This window comes from Archocentrus centrarchus, chromosome 5, assembly GCF_007364275.1.
Source record: "Archocentrus centrarchus isolate MPI-CPG fArcCen1 chromosome 5, fArcCen1, whole genome shotgun sequence".
NCBI lineage: Eukaryota > Metazoa > Chordata > Actinopteri > Cichliformes > Cichlidae > Archocentrus > Archocentrus centrarchus.
Window position 1 is genome coordinate 9,049,265 of NC_044350.1, and position 20,201 is coordinate 9,069,465.

Consider the following 20,201-nt stretch of genomic DNA (forward strand, 5'->3'; position numbering starts at 1 on the left):
ACCCTCTCTGAGAACACACTTCCTGTCAGAACTCCTCCAACTTCCTGTCCAGCCACCGGGAATCCCAGCTGGAACATTCCAGCTGTGCACTAGTCTCCCTCCCTTGCTGTGCTGCTTGAATACCACAGTTCCTTTGTTACTCAGTCTTCAGTGATTGAGAAGGTATTTCAATACCAATATCATCATGACAAAATTTTATTGTTCATTTATTTGTTGCTGATTTGTTAATTTTTTTTTTTTTTTTTTAAGAAAAAGACAGACTTGAGCAAGATCTCATAATTCACACCGAACCCTGATCAGTAAAAAGAACATGGCATCGCTATTGGTGTTTTTCAAACCACAGTTAAAGGACATTCTCTGGTCTGAGGTGGTTAAAAACTGAACTATCTGGTAAAGGTCCAAGCACAGTGTCTGGCGCACACCGTGTTTATAATATTGACTACTAATATTACTCCTGCAGAGAAGCATGGTGATATCACCTATAAGGGAAGTTCTCAGCAGCAGGAAAAAGGAAGACTGGACTTAAGTGAATGAAGAATGAATGCAGCCAAGTACAGAGAGATCCCTGAAAAAGCGATCAGATATTGATGGGACAGTTCAACTTTGAGTGCAACACTGAATCAAAGCTTATAGAGTCAAACCACTTTCTGGCTTCAGGACACACCTCTGAGTGTCTGTTAGCGTCTAAGCACAAGTCCAGACTTAGACCCCACTGGACCTCTGTGGAAAGACATGAACATGAGCTTCCTATCAAAAACACAGGCCAGTGACAGTAAGGGCATGCAAAAGAGACTGACTAATGTGAATGGTATTGTTTGCTGTTTAAAAAAACTGACCTAAACATTAGAGAGAGATCAAACTATATACTAGCAGAGCAAACCATTATAACCAGAAAGTGGGGAAACTATAGGGACCATAATTCAGCTCTTGCATTGTCACCGCAGATGGTTTGGTCAGGTTGTTAGGGTTTAGTATTTGAACCAGCTCCACCCACAGACTCCTTTTTATTTTTTTCAAACTGGGAGGAACGGATGTGGCTACACTATCACATGGAAAGTGATAGCCAAGAGCAGTGTGAACTGCACCGATCCAGGCCTGCAGAGTTGTAGAATGTGATCCAATCTGCTGCTGAAACAACACTGGATTCCAAATGGGTGATTTTTAATAAAGGTATTTTCCATCTGGCATTTTGAATTGCTGAGTGCAGAGTAAGCCTGCGACACAGGTGTCAAAGTGAGGGTCGTGCTTTTCTGAACCCGATATAGTATTACCTTTCTGTATGTTTGTACAACACTACATCCCTTCCTCGCCAGGGGTCGCTATATAACAGCACATGGTCTGCTGCCCAACCGGCTCTCCTGCAGAGTGAAACTCGCAGCCTCAGTCCTGAGGATACTGGGCTCTTGCTGTCTCCTCACAAGGCTCCAGTTTACATGACTAGTTTTCGAAGCGCAGTAAAACGCGCACTGCTATTAGTCTAATGGCATTAAACCAAATGACACATGCATGTTTATGAGTGTGCCCTCACACGTGGGGCCATATGGCGGCGAAAAGAGCAGGTTTGGTGACTTTGTATATGACCTTTTCGGAAAGAGAGCTAATCCCGAGCTATAATAGACTCCGGGACCGATATGGAAAACTGCTGCACCGTTATCTCGGTTGTCTAGGAGACCATCAGAGCACCGGGGCCGGTGGAGATGCCGTGGTATTAAAAGGGGGGAGTGTGTGTCTATGTGTGTGTGTGTGTGTTTGTGTGTGCCTATTGGAAGGTGTTTTCTTTCTTTCTTTTTTCCTTCTTCTTCTTTTTTGTATAAGTGTGTGTCATTCATAAATGCTGCATTTCGTGCTCGATTATAGACGTACAGTTTCCTTACCACATTTAAAATGAAGCCCTCAGCATGTTGAAATTATGAGGTCAATGTTAAAGACACGGGAAAAGGTCAGTCATAAGGAAAGCGACAGATTAAAATGTAAAATGCGTTCGCCTGACAACAGTTATAAAATGTAGAAGGCCCGCTATGTCTTGAATTGTTGTGGACAAGCCGCATTCAACCAAATGCCACAGCAGTTTGTTTAAGCGATAACACGGGCCTTTAAAGTGAGGCCCGATTGCTGAGGAGAAGTAGGCCCTGCTGACCGGACAAATCAGAGAAAACTAACGGTGCATGTTAAGCGGCTTATCCCATTGTGGAAGCGAAGATAATGCTATCGTGTTCCGATGTGTTTATTAGGACGGAATCATTTTCACAAGTGCAATTATAGTTGGAAATTGAGCTTATCACCTTATCTGTATTTTATGCTCTTAGATAGCCTAATCGTTTTTTTTTTAACTCAATCAACTGTAGAACGAACTGCAATTTAGTTTGTAAATGTGTGACAATGTTGCCTCATTTAGTAAAATTTGAAAATAAGCTAAATCATAAATTCCCAAAAGATGGAATATTAAAAAAAAAAAAAAAACGGAGATTCATCTATCACAGAGCAAAGGATGCGACTAATCAGAGAGATAGGCATCAGATCACATTGATGTATGGTTAATACAGCTTGCAGTGAGATATGTAAAGTGCGTGCACCAGTGGTCTGGCCAATAAACTCCTTCTAATGTCAAATAGAGCCTATATTAGCTGCGGCGCGGAAAACGTGTAAATACGTCTCATTCCCTGCGCCTATCTGTCTCTATCAACCTGCGGGATCCCCATCACCACCACCACCACCACAAATGATGCATTAGATGCATTCAATGTATTTGTTGTGCAAGTTTGAAAAGGCGGCGATAATCTGGGAGTGAGAGATAAGGAACACCAATTTATTCAGCAGCACTTTGGACCCCGCTTCCAGCCTCGGTCGGTGCTGACACCCCCAGCAGTTTGCTGATAACGATTAGGCCATTTATTATCTTCACAGAGAACAAAGATTGCGCGGTGCCGATGAAATATTACCCCTGGTAATAATCAGAAGGAGAAGGACCCTGGCATCTAATGCAGTGTGCATATAATATCTCCCTCACAGAAGCCGTGCGCGCACGCACGCACGCACACACACACACACACACACACACACACACACACACACACACACACACAAATTATATACGGAACGCACAGAAAATTAACAAAACAAGTGTAAGGAGACACAAATATTACTTATTAAATATTGTTAAATATTATAATATTAAGCTATACTTTTGTGAATAGAGTGATAGCGATATTCAACCCACTGGAAAGTAAAAGATAATAATAATATGTTAAATTGTATTTGAAAGACAGATTGCAAAGACCCACTGTCATCATATTTCTAAACTAAATAAATTCTAATAAACTGAGGGCAAAGATGTTAAGTGAAATTTATTGCGTTTGCATTGTCAAAATTAAACATAATACTGAATATTGGTTAGTCAACAAACACTCATCTAAAATAAGTCAGATGATAAAAAGAAAACCCAAGACAACAGTCCAGACTTATTATTAATAATAGTAACAATAAATAAAAAGAAGGTTTTGTTATTCACCCCAAAGCTTCTACTTTTAGACTTTAAGAGTCAAAATAATACTGAGAAATCAGGCTATATTATTCGTCACTGAGCGTACCCCCGTGCTTTTTGCTTTGACAATTCCAAACATTAAAACAAATGTTTACCAGTTCAGTCAGACTTCACATTTTCTTTTCTTTTCTCTTTTCTTGTTTTGTTTTTTTGTTTTTGTGTGTGTGTGTGTGCGCACTCTGGGGAGCACGGGCCCCGAGTCGCAGAGGTCCTCGCGCCCCTTGCACCTGCCTGGCTTCAGCGCAACGCACGAGCCCAGGTCGCGTGCAGGAGATTTTAGCGGCTTTGCATGTTTTACAAAGTTACTGTTGCTGTGTGGGATATAAAGCACGAAAAAAGAAACACGGGGGAGGGAGGCAGGGAGGGGAAGGGTATTTTTCTTCTTTAACACGTTTAACACAGTGGGCGTGGGGGGAGGAGCAGGGGGGTGAGAGCAACGAAGCAAAAATCTCGGTAAGTCAATTAGGGCCGAGGCTTTCTTTCCGAGTTGTTAAGAAAATGACAAAGAAAACAGAAAAACAGAACGTCTATTGTGAATAAAATATAGCTTATGGACGTAATTACTGACCAAGAAATAAGCTTGAGAAATAGCACCGTGCGTTTTCAAGCAGTCCAGTTTTTACTTCACTTGTTCTTTTGGCCACAAGCCGCTGGTTTTGCCCCAAATTAATCACGATTATTAGGCATTATGCAGATGGGACAGGTTGAGAGCAGGGTCTTTGCTCAGTCTCTGGGTGACTCCAACATCTTGTGCAGTTCTTTATTTTCCTGCCTCTATGTAGTCTATGTAAACGCCTCAAATTCCACCAAAGTAAAGTGTAAAAACAAGTCAGCCTTAAATAAACAGCACAGCAGTCCTTCAGGGTAGAGTCGTAGCTCACAGTAACCTTGATATAAAATGATAAAATGCTGGAAACCTTTATAAGGGGCAAGTTAGCCTATACTATGCTGAGAATCTCTTGGGAACGGGTACTGCTGCCAGTTTTCTCTATTTAACCAGGACCCGGAAGACAGGCTGCTGGCTGACGTGCCATTACGTTGCTGTGTGCCCGCAGCCTCTCACACAGCCACAGAAGTTTTTTTTTTTTTTTTGCTCATATTCAGAGAGGTTTGGATAGAGCGAGAGAAGAGGGGGGTACTGCGCGCAGACACGCACCGCTCTCCGCCGGGTGACGACACGCAGAGCAGCGACCACAGGCCACCGGATTTTCCATTTAGTCTCGACTGTGTGTCTCGACAACATCTTAAAAACGGGGCAGATCTGGACACCTCTCTGCTGGGGTCGTTTATTTTGCACCGTTATATTTCTGGGGGGGGGGGTGGATGGGGGAGAACAGTCGGAGCTGCGCAGTGAATCAGATTGTTCCACTTTCTCCGGTTTGACTTTGTCTGGTCAAGACTGAATGAGGTAAGTCAATTAATGCGTTCTTAAACTATCCGCCACTTTAAAATGATTATTTAGGTTATTTATTTATTTGCTTTACATGTGTACTTTTTTAATTATATGTGGGGTCATCCAAAAGTAATGGCAATAATAATTGGTACATACTCAGCATATATATATATATATATATATATATATATATATATATATATATATATATATATATATATATATATATATATATATATATATATAAATAAATAAGGTTACTTGAGCTATGTTTTCATGACTGTCGAGGAATAAAGTACATTGGACACACGTGCACTCTTTATTGATAGTTAGATATTAGACCAACTATAAACCTCCCCCAAATCTGAAAGGCGATACAGCGATTTTTTTAAAATATTTTTTTGAAGTAGTCTTGTATTGTGATGTATTTCATCATCGCTGGCAGCGCGCTCTGTTTTTCTTTTCACTTTTAGAACAGCAACCATTGTTTTCCTGAATGATCGAATTATATATATATATATATATATATATATATAAAAAAAAAAAAAAAAGGTTCAGGATGAAGTTCAAATGAATTAAGCACGCACTCATAATAACAGCGCGCCCAGCAGAAGTACTTGCGCTATAGTTTCTTAAAAATTTCGAAGAATTCGCGCGGCCACGAATCCGTGCGCTTAATCCGTTTAAATGTAGCTCCTTTTTCATGTTGTCGTGGGAAAGGTGTTCTGGTCCCGAAGGGAAAAAAAGAAAATCCTCGATCACGAAATTGTTTAGTGTATCATCAGCAATATATTAGTGACGACAAAGGTATTCAGTTGTCACGCTTTAAAACGTATAATGACTTGAGCAGTCCTCTTTGATCAGCAGAAAGAGCAATCACATCACTACACTGGTGGAGCGGAGACAGAGGCGGGCTGGGGTCTCCGCAGGCACGCAGAAGCACCTTTCTTCTTTTTTTCTTTGTTTTTTTAACCCTAACACCAACCTCTCTTTCATCCTCTCTTACCTGTGCTGCTGTCTGCTTTATGTGCATGGTTCAAATGACATGACGTGATTGTGTGACTGCAGCAAATTGTGTGAGAGACAGAGAACAGTGGAACAGAGATGGAGTTGTACGTGAATGCAGTAAGAAGTCCAAATACGTTTTGTATTTGTATCTTATTGTATAGCGCCAATAAGAAGTTTTGGCTATAAGACTAAGGCTCATCTTGTTGTCCATGATAAGTGTGTGCAGTCTATGGTAACGTCCTCTCCCTTTTTCTTTCTTTTTTTTATCCCACAAGACTTAAATTGGAGAGTATGCTGCTCTCAGGCCCCTCTCTCAGCAGTTATATGGTCTTGTGTCTGGGTGCTTCTGTCTATAAAGCCCCCCCACCCCCCAGTCCCCCAAGTGCCCTGGCTCGATCTAATTAGCCGTGAGTAAAGGGGACAATAATGCTTCAGCTGGTTTGTGTCATTCTCTTCTCTCTGGCTCTGCTTATCTTCACAAGCCCCACAGTGGCTCTTCACCCCCCCCCCCCCCCCCCCCCCCCCCAAAAAAAAACACAAAAAAAAACAACACACACACAGAGAGAGAGAGAGAGAGAGAGAGAGAGACAGAGAGAGAGAGAGAGAGAGAGAGAGAGTTGGGCACACAGTCACACACCTCCACTCTGGATAATGATGGATGACCGTGCCCAATGGGAACAAACAGGTAGATAAAGCCAATCCCATTTAATAACAGCATGGATCGGAATGATAATCTTGTTGTTCATTAGCCACTGTGGCTGCACAGCGATACAGTTGTTGCACACAGTTCTCACCCAGCTCAGGAGGTGTTGTGCACGGGGATGCGTTCTTCCCCTGTAGGATAGCATCACTGGGTGAAACAATACTGCTGTGTCCTTGAGAAAGACAGAGGAAAGGCAACAGCAACTCCCCCTGCCCCATCCTCTCCACTAACCCTGCATATCCCTCTCCCATCTTTTGTTCCAGCAAAGATACAAATGGGATTAATGAAGGTATAAATTACAGAGGGCTAAATCCTGCTGAGTAATCCATTTGGCAAACATGCAAACAACAATGGGAATACTGCAGCAGCTATCCTGAGCCTGACCCACTCTCCCAGTGGTTAACACAACCAGAATGCAACACAGGCCGATTGGTCTGAGCTACAGTGTGCAGGAAAAAAAACTATCCTTTCACTGCTAGCTGCAAGATCAAGAGCATCACTGGTTACTCATTCAGGCTCAAACAAAGGGAATCCAGGTTCAAACATGTGTGACAGCAATTACTACGTTGTATAAAATTGCGTGTAATTGTTGTGTTGACTGATACAATGTGAATTATAATACAATATTTGTCAGGGACAACAATAAGCACATTAAGGTAGACGTCACTCCACCTGCCAACTGTGGCTTCTCTTCACTGGAATCTCAGTTATTGGAGTAGCTGGCCCTCTGCTGCCACACACGCTCTAATTTGTTGATTTTACGAGTTGACAAGCTCAAAGGGCTGAGCTCATCAACTCGCTGCCTCTGGCAACATGCCCTAGATTTAATGACTGATGAGTGACACACACACACACACAGAGGCACACAGTTACGACATCAAATATGACTGTCGCCTACATGACCTGCATCATGTCATCATGAGTTATGACGGCTCTTTTAGCTGAAGAATTTGCCCAGGTATTAGAAGCCTCACGTGGCTACCCAGCAACCCCCACCTTCAACCCTTAGCGAGATTTTGTGGCATATTTTCTGTGAGATTTTGGTCCCGGCGTCGGCGTGGCGGCCAGTCTGTTCAGGGCACCTTCCAATTACTCCTTGTCAGTCACTCTCAGCGGCACTGCAAGCAGATCTGCGTGCGCGCAAACATGAAATAGAGCGCATATACTGTTCATTTTACGCACGAAGCGCAGCTAATACTTAAGTTTAAAAAATAATATAACTTAATAGAAGCACCCTTCATTTTTGAAAAACATTAATTACCACGAGTTTTTGTTTGTACTGGGAGTTAGGAGACGCTCTGACAGTCACCCACTGGTTTTGATACTGTACGTGAGGCCTAGCGCCCATCCCTTTTGTCTGGCCAAATTATCAGCGGGCGTTATTAGAGATGCAAACTATGTTTGATTGCTCTGCCCCCCGAGACAAAACCATTGTTTTCACAAAAAGAATGTCGTGCTACTAATTAAGGACAATTAGGTGCTTCCAACAATGAAGGGGGGGCAGGGGGGCAATTCGGGGTCATAAATCGGCTCCTCCTCTGTTGGTTTAAGAGGTGCTGAAATTGCTGTTTATTTACATTGGGCTAACAACAGCCCCAAACACTTACGGTTACTGCTAGTAATAAGGATTAATATGCAACTTTAACAGTGGCTTTAAAGAAAAGAAAAAGCAAAAACGACTAAAAGCAAGATTATACAAGTAAGTGAGAATTTTAAATATCACCCCAAAATCATACAAAAAACAAACAAACAAACAAAACTAACATGATTTAAGAATATTTTCTAAATGGGATTCATAAGGGTAGGGCGAGTTAGACGTGCATGAATACGTCTTCAAATCCTAACATTAAGCCATATATATTGTGCAAATTTCACACATTGCTAGATGTCTGTCTTTAGGCTCTCACTAAAAAAGCAGATTATCACAGGTCGATTGCTCATTCCGTTTGAGCGTCATGAGAGAAAAAGACCCCCGAGAAATTACACTGCTGATTGATAAGTCTTTTAGTTGTTCGGTGCAGGAAAATGAAAATTGAAAGAAGGAGAGCAGGGATGCGGTCAGCCAATTGCGGCAGCGCCCGCTATGATTGGCCCAGACCGACGCCCCGCCCCACGTGGCTTGATATGGGAATTTACTGGCGCCAGCCGCAGCAGTCTGCCCCACATCTCATTAATGCGCCTGAACACTGCATGGATCAAGAGGTTTACACATCCAGGGCTCTATGTGCCATCAGCTGATCAAAACTGCAACAGGTATCCAGAGGAGACATTTAAATATTTTTCGTTAAACGGAGAGAGGATGCGTTGCTTTGGATTGGAGACAGCGATGTGCTACTTTGTTTTTTCCGACCTGTAATGGCAAGAAGCCTAAATTGTGCAAAGTTTACTTCACGTATCATCTGCTATAATTAGATAAAAAATAACGAAGGATGTCTCCGTTTTGCACGGAAAAAGAAATGGAGCGGCCACGGTGTTGTTAAACTAACGTGTTGCTTTCGTCTCTTTGCAGGTAAATCCAGAGGAGAAAGAGGGAGATCGAGTTCTTTAAGGATTCTATTTCTGAAATAAATAAAAATCACAGCTCAGGAACTATATTTGAAGGAGGACTGGACTTCCATTTGGAGGCAAATATAGCCTAAACAGAGACGCGTTCAGGGAAAAGGAGACTGTCGGCTCAGACATGGAGGTCGCAGCGGCAGATCAGTCTCGGTGGATGGCGCACCATCATGCTGTGCTGAACGGTCAGCACCCGGACTCTCACCACCACAGTCTGAGCCACAACTACATGGAGCCCATGGCGCCTTTACTGCCCCAGGATGAAGTTGATATGTTTCTGAACCACTTGGACTCTCAAGGGAACCCCTACTACCCCAACTCCCGGGCAAGGGTCACCTACAGCCAAGCACACGGTAAGATGCTCTCAAGTTTATGACACACTCCAGTCTGTGAAGTGTGATGACAAACAAGATGTTTGAAAAAAACAAAAAAAGCTTTTATAAATAAAAATTTCTATATATATATATATATATATATATATATATTTAAAAAATATTCTCTTTATCTATATCCAGGATTTAAGAGTATGTGTAGTACCATAATTGCATTGTGTGTGTGTGTGTGACATTAAAGACTATTCATTTTTGTGTAGAAAAAGGCTTCTTACCAGTTTAACGATAAATGCCTTTGCAGTATTTAGTTTGAAAAAGTCTTTCTTGACTTTCCTGGGTCAATTCACCAACATAAAAGGAATTTCTAGCAAATGACAGCAAGAGGAAAGGGAAGTATGTCACTTAACCCCTCTCTGTTGGGGCAGGAGTTTCTGGAGGGAGAGAGGCACTTCCCGGATATAAAATAAAAAGCGCAAATTTACTAATAACAACCTTTAGTCCGAGAGCTGCTGCGGACGAAAAGATAATGCCCAGACAAGGAGCTCCTTTTATTTGACACTTCGTAGGCTTTTATAATGTTATGGAGGCTGCTGTCATTTAAAGGAAACCATTTGTTGATAGTTTAGTTAATTGTGATTAAAAAAAAATCTGTTATTTTAAAATTAAATACGGGCATGTTATCTACATCTGGAACTAAATGTCGGATTTGATAAATTCAGGGAATTTCAGAGGTAAGCTTTAAAAGAAAAAACTGCGTTGCAAACTCATGGTAAGACTGGTGAGTTAGAGGAATTAAAGCAGAATGTAGCCATATTTAATAAACTGTTATGGATTTCAGCTCGCCTCACTGGGAACCAGGTCTGCCGACCACACCTCATCCACAGCCCCGGAATTCCCTGGCTGGACCCCGGGAAAGCAGCGCTGTCTGCTGCACACCACCACAACGCATGGGCGGTCAGCCACTTCAGCAAACCCGGCCTTCACCCCGCCGGCTCCGGCTACCCCTGCAGTAGCAGCACCGGCACAGCTCCGGTTTCTTCGCTCACTCCGGCGTCGCATTCCAGCCCGCACCTGTATAGTTTCCCCCCTACCCCTCCCAAAGACGTGTCCCCAGACCCCGGCCCTACCTCTCCGACCTCCACCTCAACCAGGATGGACGAGAAAGAGTCGATAAAGTACCAATTGCCGCTGACGGACGGCATGAAAATGGAGAGCTGTAGTCCGCTCCGCAGCGGTTTGGCCTCGATGAACAGCCAGGCCCCAGCCACGCATCACCCTATCCCGACCTACCCGGCCTACTCTCTGCCTACACCCCACGAATACGGCGGCAGTCTCTTCCACCCCGGCAGCCTGCTCGGCGGTTCCTCATCCAGCTTTACGCCCAAATGCAAAAGCAAAGCCAGATCGAGCTCAGGTGAGTCTCACGTGTGTTTGAGTTTCTCCCCTATCATCAGATGGCAGATCAAATTGATAAGGCCTAATTAAATGGTTATGGTTTATTCAGCTGAGCGGTGAAGCGTTGCACAATATAGGTTAGTTTACACAATCAATCATCGGTTCATAAATATTTCATTTGCAGCCCTGTAAAGGTGATATTAGTATTTTCACTAGTGTCACGCATGAAACTGTTTGAGAATCGTTTTATTCTTTTAATTTATTCCCAGCTGTTCCACTTAACTCTTAACGCTTGTATGTAAGTTTTGAAGCTAAGACTTGTTGCTCCAGTGGGTCACTTACGAAAAGAGCGCTAATTTTCATATCGGACACTTCTTTCCAAACCGGCTCCTTCAAGGCTTATTTTTGTCCCATCACACTTTTTCACGCTTGTATGATCCATCCACTTAAAATGGGTCACTTTAGATACAAATGCATCAGTGTAATCGGGGTGATTAAAGACAAAATAGGGAAACAAAGTGGGATTATATTTACTATTACACTGTCTGATATATATATATATATATATATATATATATATATATATATATATATATATATATATATATATATATATATATTAATTATACTAAATGGCTTCATATAATTATTTAAGTATATGCTGTAAAATTAATAACTTATAATTTTGCTATATTTTATGCAGAGAGAAAAAGTTTAACACTGACATTTTTATTTTACGATAGTTTTACATTTGCAATCTATCATACTTCGACCTGGCACCATTAACAGTGTTCAGACAGGTACATGTTCCTGCCATAGGCTTGTTTTTTTTTTTTTTTTTTAAATGTGGCCTTTATTGCACTTAAAAAACGAAGGAGTCACGACGTCCTGGCTCCTGCCATATCCTGTATACCTCCAAGTGAACAAATCACGACCTCCACCCCGCCCACCACTCTCCCCAGTACTAACAAAGCACAGGCGACAGAGCCCTGCTGTTTGTGTTTTTAAGCCTGGCCTTGGCCCAGTGCACTGACATGAAGTGGAGGGGCGAGCAAGTTCACAGCAGATCTACTTCTCAGTGAAGATGAGAGTGCATTCTGCTTCTATGAGCAATCATGATTTAAAAAAAAAAAAAAAAAAAAGAAGCACTCAGGCAGTTTCCTCTTTCCCCTTAATTTTCAAGTCACTGAAAATGTTTAAAATAAAGCAGCATATTTTCTGACTGTCTGGACGGGAACTTGATTCAATATACTGCATGTGCTGGGAGTAAAATTTGGGGGGATACTTAGACTTTATGCCTGACACTAATGGGCAGACATTTGAAAAAACAACTCAGTCTAGTTAATGAGTGTGTAATTTCCTTACATTGTTCCAGCTGTGGTACTTTGAGTTACTGGACAAAAGAGTGGACAGAAAATAACAAAAGCGTAGCGTGTTAGCAAACTGTTCCAAATGCAGTTGTATAATTATCTGCATTGTCATCCTTTGTCCCCGTGCTTTTGAACACACCTGGGGAGTGCTCAGTGCCTGATAATCTCGAGTGAATATGAGCTGTTGTGGTGGAGAAATGTTATAACGTGACATTTATCCAGACTGTGCCCGAATCAGCAACACAAACATATCTGCTACGACATTAAAAAAAGGCTCTTATCTGTCAAAGTCGATGTCCAGTGCCAGTAATTGTGATTGATTGTTGGACCAAATGCCACAATGACATTTTAGCTGTCAGCACATACACCTTACTGTACCACTTCCTGTTGAACTAGCCTCAAACCAGAACTCCTTCCCTCTTACAACTCACCTTCTGCACAGAGCTGTTTGTGTTCTCATTTGTTTTTCTTATTTCAACACTAAACATTGTGCAAGACAAAAGATATAAGTCACTGTGGCTGAATATTTAAAATATTAATGAGACCGCTTCGGTGTGGTTGCTTGACTTGCGAAATTCTTTAAGGGGAAGAGAAGGGAGGTACAAAAGCACAAGAGATGCATTTCAAAAGAAAGCTCGCTTTTTGCTCAGGTCAGATCCCATTGTGGTGCAAGGGTGAGACTTTGGGTGTCGCCGACATTATAACAGAAATAATGAGACGATGCTCTAGGGAGAGGGGAATACTTGAAATAAATGAACTGCCGGTTTAGCAACAGGCTGTTTGAAGTCTGTAAAACCTGAAAGGGGGAGAAGAGCAGTTGGGGAATAAATAAAAAAAATGAATAAATAAAAGCAGGGTTTTATACAGACAGGCATGTATGCACACAGAACACTGAGTACTGATCCAGTACTGATCAGGCACTAAGAATGAGCTAAACTTTATCAAAACTTATGCTGACTGAACGCTGTCTCAATGCAAGCAAGCTTCACATCAAACACTTTCCGACACATTTAATACCACCAGCACACACACTTGCTTTCCTCTCATGGGTGCCCACTAAGCTGATGAATAATGTAGCCTTAATTTGATGGTGTGTCTCAATCTTCTTGTTGGACACCTCTGGACATGTTCTGGCTGTCTCTGGCCTCCCCGCTCTGGATCAGTTTACATAGAGGTGTCTGTGTCCTGGGCAGCCCTGCACACTTGGTACACCTGCACACTCATATGGACATTGTCACTATCCCAAGGCAGATTTTTGACTTCATATTACAAGGCCATCTGAGGTCATGCACAACTGTAGTAAAGCTACCTGACAGGTGTTGCGTGCTGCTTCAGACAGAGGGTGAATTTTTTAATTATATAAAATTTCCTTTTGTGTCCTCCTCTTGAACTATATGCAGAGGGTCGTGAATGTGTAAATTGCGGTGCCACGTCCACCCCGCTGTGGCGGAGGGACGGTACCGGCCACTACCTGTGCAACGCCTGCGGACTGTACCACAAGATGAACGGCCAGAACCGACCACTTATCAAGCCCAAACGGAGACTGGTGAGTTCTGCTACTCACTCCATCGCTTCACTCAAAGAGAAGGCACCCAAATATGAGCACAAAGCAGATGCCGGCAGCACAATTCCAGGAAAGTTATATTTTCCCTATGATCTTCCTGGAATTGTTTGTCCCTCTCACCCCCCGATGATCCGCCTTCATGGCCTGTTACAATACTGCTACTATTGCCATTGTTCCTGCTATCATTATTGCTGGTACTTCTGATACTGTTACTGATACCAATGCCCATGCTGCTTTAGTTAACACCATGCTTGAGTAAATGAAAGGCAGCAAGCACAGAGAAATCTTGTGGTGGATGTACCATGTTCCAGAGCTCTATCTATCTATCTTAAATATTCACGTTTTATATGTTTTGTATATATAATAATTATTATTTTCAACATATATACATTTATATATTTTTTCTTAAATAATTATAATAATAATAATGTCTTTATTTCTAACAATAGATAACTAATAAAAAGTTTAGAGCTGTATAGCCTTTCACTTCATTGACACAGGCTTGTTGCAGAGCCTGTAGCCTGGGTCTAATGGTCTTCATTAACACAGTTTGGAATAAAATTCCACAATAAACTGGCGTGTGGGATTTTCTGAAACACTAAAACTCGTTTTTAAATGATACTTTTTCGTGTTGTTCTTTGACCATCTCCACGTAGTTTCTCCTCGTTAAAAAAAAAAAAAAAAAAATGCCCATTACATTTTCCACTGGGTCGGCCTATGTGGCTGTAGCGTTTGCATTTTCAGCTCAAGTGTTTTTCAGAGTTGTGTTCAAAGGGGCATCCAGTTGTTTCCTATCCGGATATCTGGCCGGCCCAGATAAGGAAGTCAGGCTCCCGGCTGTTTCCGCCTTCAACCAGCGCGCTGCATTCTCTATGGCTAGACTGACATATACTGTAAAGAGATTATCACAACACTGGAGGAGCCGCTTATGTGTGAAGAGACAGACCGTGAGGGGCGGGGATTGGAAAATAAATGGATTTATGTTGTTCTCTTGTTTGTCATTATCGGTGGGTAGTGCTAGGATTAATGCACAGCCGCTTTTTTTTTTTTTTTTTTTTTTAAATTATGGTGCACTTTTTTTTTTCTTTTTTTTCTTTTAACCTCGTACGAAAACAACCCGGATGGTTGTTATCGCTGCTGCTCTCAAGGTAAACAGCAACGAGTCCACCTGAAATTAATTAAAAGAATAACCTGGATGCTGCGTGCACAGCAAAGAACCGGAGGGTCCTTGGATGTGAAGCTAATGCTTTTTATTATGTGTGAAGAATTGATCCGTAATGGGCGCAGCAGCGTATTGTCAGGCAGGACACAGTGTCTTACACGACCTGCAGCCCAGTTTTCCTGGATCATGTTAAATGCAGAGTTTACGCAAGACCTCCGTTAATAGCATACTTATCGTTAAATAAAATTACCAGCAGGCCTGTAGAGTAGCGTGAGAGACATCTGTAGGGAAAAAAAAAATGGCTCCATGTCTTATTGCACAAATTAAAAAATTTGATCATGGTTGTAGCGGTCGGCAGACATATAATTGATTGAATAGAGAAGTTAAATAATTTTTCCAGTCTGTGTGTCGCTTCTTTTGATGCTTGTCTGCGCATACTATTGCGGCCAAAGCTGGGGCCCTTTCGTGTCCCCGTTTAAGAGTTTAAGAAAACCCCCTCATCAACCTCCTTTGCTGGAATGTGCCGTCAGTTTTATAGGCTTTATTATAAGCTAAATGATGATGATTCAGAGATGATATTTACTGTGATGCGCCTGCGCTCGCCTCTCCTCATTATGTGTGATTGGGTTATTATTTATGATGTATTCTCTCTGCTTCCTTCAGTCCGCCGCTAGACGTGCAGGCACCTGCTGTGCAAACTGCCAGACCACCACCACCACCCTTTGGAGGCGCAACGGGAACGGAGATCCGGTGTGCAACGCCTGCGGCCTTTACTTTAAACTGCACAATGTAAGTAGTTTTGGAAGGGGGGTGGGGGTGGGGGGGCTCCTGGTCCTTAACTGGTTAAGTGGGCGGACAGCTCGTATCGATTTAGGAGCAGAGAAACTGAGAGTGTGGAGGCAAAGCCTGCTCACCCTGTCGAGCAGAACCCACCGGTCGTCTTTTTATTAAACCATCGTTGTTTCAATGGGGGGCGTTACTCCCCGGAGAGGCTGCCGGGTGGGACTGTCATTCAGTGTAACGGCGTCGGTTACACTGATGAGGATTTGTCTGAGGCTGCTCCTTTCAGGCCCAGCCTGGTCCTCATCGCTGTGTATTCTGAATGACCACGACGGTTCTGTTTGCTTTAGACAATTACACAAAAGATAAAAACGCCCCTGACTCGCCTCATAATGGAGCTATATATGCAAAACAGCTGCTCAATATTTATAGCATTGATTTCACACTGGGGTAATTCATAAAAGGCTATTGGGATACTATTAAAAAAAATGAGTCATTGCAATGTTTGACATATTTCTGGTAACATTTTAAATGAAGAGTCAGTGAAGGAGCTGTGACCAACAGTAAAAAAAACCCCTAAATGTCTATAATGCAGTATTCACACTGTCAGTGCTGCTTTTGTCTGCCACGCCTTTAGCTAATGTGCCACTCTTCTGCTCTTTATAGGTCAACAGACCCCTGACCATGAAGAAAGAAGGCATCCAGACACGCAACCGCAAGATGTCCAGCAAGTCCAAGAGGAACAAACGATCAGTGGACGGCTTTGACGAGCTCTCCAAATGCATGCAGGACAAGGCCTCTCCCTTTGGTGGTGCACCGGGCCTCACCAGTCACATGACCCACATGGGTCACCTGCCCCCCTTCAGCCACTCGGGACACATGCTGCCTACACCCACGCCCATTCACCCTTCATTTGGTCACCCCCACCACTCCAATCGCTCGCCAGTCTGGGCTGAGCCTCACTGAGGCCTTTTCAGACCCAGAACCCCCTTTGCCTGTAGGAGTCATCACATCGCCATAAACACTAAATGGCCTCCGAGACTACAGCTGAGCAGCCTTGTTTCGTGTACAGTGGTTGAAGGGGAAAGACTTTGGACTTAATGACCGAAGGCTGCGTCACGCCTGACCTCACTGATGGGACGCTGCAGAGAGTGGGACTTAAGGGGACTCTGTGAAGAGCTAATGTGAGGAGGGGTTTGTTAGTCCTTGAGTGACTGGGGCTAGCAGGAATGGAGTTAATAGAGATGTTTGTCATTCTTTTTGCTTATTTTTTACTAAGTCACTTTGGTACCCACCTCTCCTTGATCCTGTAACAGGAGACTCACGAGAGGTCTTAAAAAGAACCGCTGTTTTCACCTCACGACCATCTCATTATATACCGAGATACACGCGCCCTGTCCATCCCCAGGCTGTCGTCCACAACTGCTCCTCGGTGCTGGAAGTCTGCAGACTGGCTGAACAGACTGCTACACCCCTGTTACCGACCAGTCAGACTCATACAACAGTACACAAAAACCAGTGCCCCTCTAACATGCTGGATTGTACACACCACCTGTTTTTGATAACAGAGTTTTATGAAAACAAAACAAACAAACAAAAAAAAGCCCCGCAGTAAACAGAGTGTTTATAAATGCTTAATTGCTATTATTGTTGTTATATTGTTATAATTATTGCTACGATAATTTATTTTCACTCTTTAAGCTTTCGTCCAACACATGGAAAACGTTTGATTTTAAATTTGTGGTTATTATGTAAAGGAAACACTGACCTGTCTTAGATGAAAAAGTCCCTGAGCTGTACGTTTTTATCATTTTTCCATCTCACAAAGGAAAGGAAATAAAGTTTAATATTGAGGTAAGATCTGTCTCTATCCTTACATACTGTACAAAAAAACATATTGTGACCACTCCTTGGCTTTTAAAAAAATTACACCTGAGTGCAGTTTTTGTTCATTTTCTCACTGTGATTGTTTGTTTAGGGTCGATAATATACTGCTGTGATAGAACACATCATGTGTCTAAAGTGGTTACACAGTTTTGCAGCATTAGCCTGAACTCTCCTTTTAATGAAGAGTGCTTGATTATTAAAATCATAAGTGATATCAGATGTATCAAAGGAAGCTCTGTGATCCCTTAAGCATGGTAATGCTTTGGTCAGGCTCCTCCTCTATCTGTGATGGCTTGTTGTTAAGAGAAGGCCTCTTTGTGGAGTTAAAGCCCCAGGCTGGACCATTGTACCCAAACAGCAGGCTCCAGCCAAGGACTCCTGAGTCATACAGTCATACATATGCACAGACCCACACGCTCACACACAAATGTAAACCCTAATTCCCACCCTAATTTAACTAAGCAATCCACAAGGTCTCTCTCTCTCGCTTTTTTAAATCTCTAACAGCCAAATTCTTTGTGAATTTGCATGTGAAAAATACTGAGTCATGAGTTCAGTTCAGAGGGAGCTGCTCTTGCTCCCTGCATCTGCCGAAGTAGCCCTCTCTCTCTCGGCTGGGGTGATTGGAGTGAGAGGAAGGACAGTGGGTCTTTAGTGGGAGAGAGAAGAGGAAGGAAAGGCAATCAGGCGACCTGAGCAAACACATGGGGGTCTGCTTGAACCCTTCGCACACAGATGTGCTTGCAGCTGAGGCTGCCAGGAAGCAGGCGTCAGCTCTGTTTCTCCCTCATCTCCTCCTCCGTTTCTTTCTCTTTGTTTATCTTTTTTTTCACTCTCCCTCTTTGTGCTCTCCCACTATTTCTGTTTGTCTTCTATTCTTCTCTCCATGTTGGTCATTCTGCTTCTCCCTCCCATTTGGATGATTACAGTAAAATAAAGAGACTGAAGAAACTTTGAACAGAGCCAGCCACTAATGAGTCTGCTCGATTAGGGCCAATTTGAGGTCATCATCACTGAGTTCAGCGTGCCCTCACACACCCACAGCACAAACTATCCAGTTAAACAGTCTAGGCTAAAATCAGACAACTACCCCTCCCTGAACCCTCCACCCTCTTCACATCTGCTGGACTGCTGCAGAGTACGGTCTGCTGGGGTTTCCCAAAGGTTTGATCAGTTCACATTGAAAATAATATTTTTCCAGGCTTTACATATAGGAGCCATGCTGCTATCCAGTGTGGCTGGAAGACCACGTGGTTAGCTTGCACTACATTGTAGCAGCCTTCAACACTGACGGGCTCAAGATGCATGAATATAGGACTAAAGGACTCCATTTGAATGTCTGTTTTCACAGAGGGGTGGGATCATCTTGATCCACTTGCTGAACACCAGTGAAAATGTAACGCTCCACTGCCAGTGAGCAGCCTAGCATCTGTGTGTAGCACAGTGTTTTTGGAGCTGGGCCTTGTACAGGCCACGACTCCAGCGAGTTGTGCACCGCTACAGTCAGCGAGCCTGCTCGACCGGGCTTGGCCGGACTCCCGGACTGAGAGTGGGAGACGGAGAGAGCCAGCACTCTTCAATGAGGCCCTCCAGAGGGAAGCAGCAGCGCTCCCAAAAATAATACCGGAGTCTGCCAGGCTAGCAGCTCGCAAGCACATATGCAGACATGAACATGCAAGTGCACAATGCATACAAGGTCGGTGTGGTGTGTGAGCAAGCATCATATACCCCATGTCCATATTTGTAGGAATCAGGCCTACATTTTAACTCACATCTATGAAAAGACTTTAGGTTGCAGGGACGTGGCATGCACACTTGTGCGTCAAATTATTTCTTGGTTAAATGTTTCTGTATCTGCATGTGCCACTTTTGCTCAATTTTCTACCCTATTAAATTGATTAAGCTTCTACAGCACGAGGGTTTTGTATACTTTTTACTCACCAAGTCTCACTAAACCAACAGCTACACTGAACAAGACATCTCCTCCTAACTCACATCCTGAATTATGTGACACAAAAAAGCCATAAAATAGGATGTTACTTATCTTCCCTATCAGAGTGGCATTCCATAAAGGAGATGAAGAGATCTCAGATGCGTTGGCGGGGTTGAACATGGTGGCCACCTAGATCAGAGCACAGAGAGGTTTACGACTTCAACCTGGAACTGGATGTTTCAACTCATCTCGACTCTCTGCCTCCTTTTCTTTCTCCCCTCTGCTCTTCCGTTTGTACTCAGCCTCCCTCAGCACTCATTCCCCCCTCTGTGCTTGCATATAACTAACCATCTCTTCATTTTCCCCCCACTCCATCCCCCTACTACTCCCAGTCTCTTCTTGTCTCCCACTCCCCCAGTGTATTTGTTTTTCCATCAAATTGAATTAGTGGAATCAAAAGGTATCCCGACCATCCCCTCGCAAAGTTGAGTTAGGGAGAGAGAGACGTAGAAGATGAAAGGAAGTGCAGTGCAGTTCAAATGCAGGTCTCTCAGTGTGTGTGTGTTGCAGTGGGGAT

At 43.1% G+C, this 20,201-nt stretch overlaps 1 protein-coding gene across 3 annotated transcripts; it reads left to right on the forward strand.

Annotated features, from left to right (window-relative positions):
* The first annotated feature begins 4,877 nt into the window (after window positions 1-4,877).
* Window positions 4,878-17,708, forward strand: gata2a (GATA binding protein 2a). 3 transcript variants are annotated; one of them, XM_030729194.1, is made up of 6 exons: window positions 4,878-4,949; window positions 9,155-9,554; window positions 10,372-10,947; window positions 13,687-13,844; window positions 15,688-15,813; window positions 16,471-17,708. In XM_030729194.1, exons 2-6 carry the CDS (start codon window positions 9,326-9,328, stop codon window positions 16,768-16,770), a joined length of 1,389 nt encoding a protein of 462 aa, XP_030585054.1. In that variant the 5' UTR covers window positions 4,878-4,949; window positions 9,155-9,325; the 3' UTR covers window positions 16,771-17,708. The 3 variants fall into 3 exon arrangements, with proteins under 3 accessions (XP_030585054.1, XP_030585053.1, XP_030585055.1); XM_030729193.1 differs by lacking the exon at window positions 4,878-4,949 and adding an exon at window positions 8,801-8,898; XM_030729195.1 differs by lacking the exon at window positions 4,878-4,949 and adding an exon at window positions 8,801-8,898 and having other exon boundaries at window positions 13,699-13,844; window positions 16,471-17,707.
* Window positions 17,709-20,201: the final 2,493 nt, after the last annotated feature.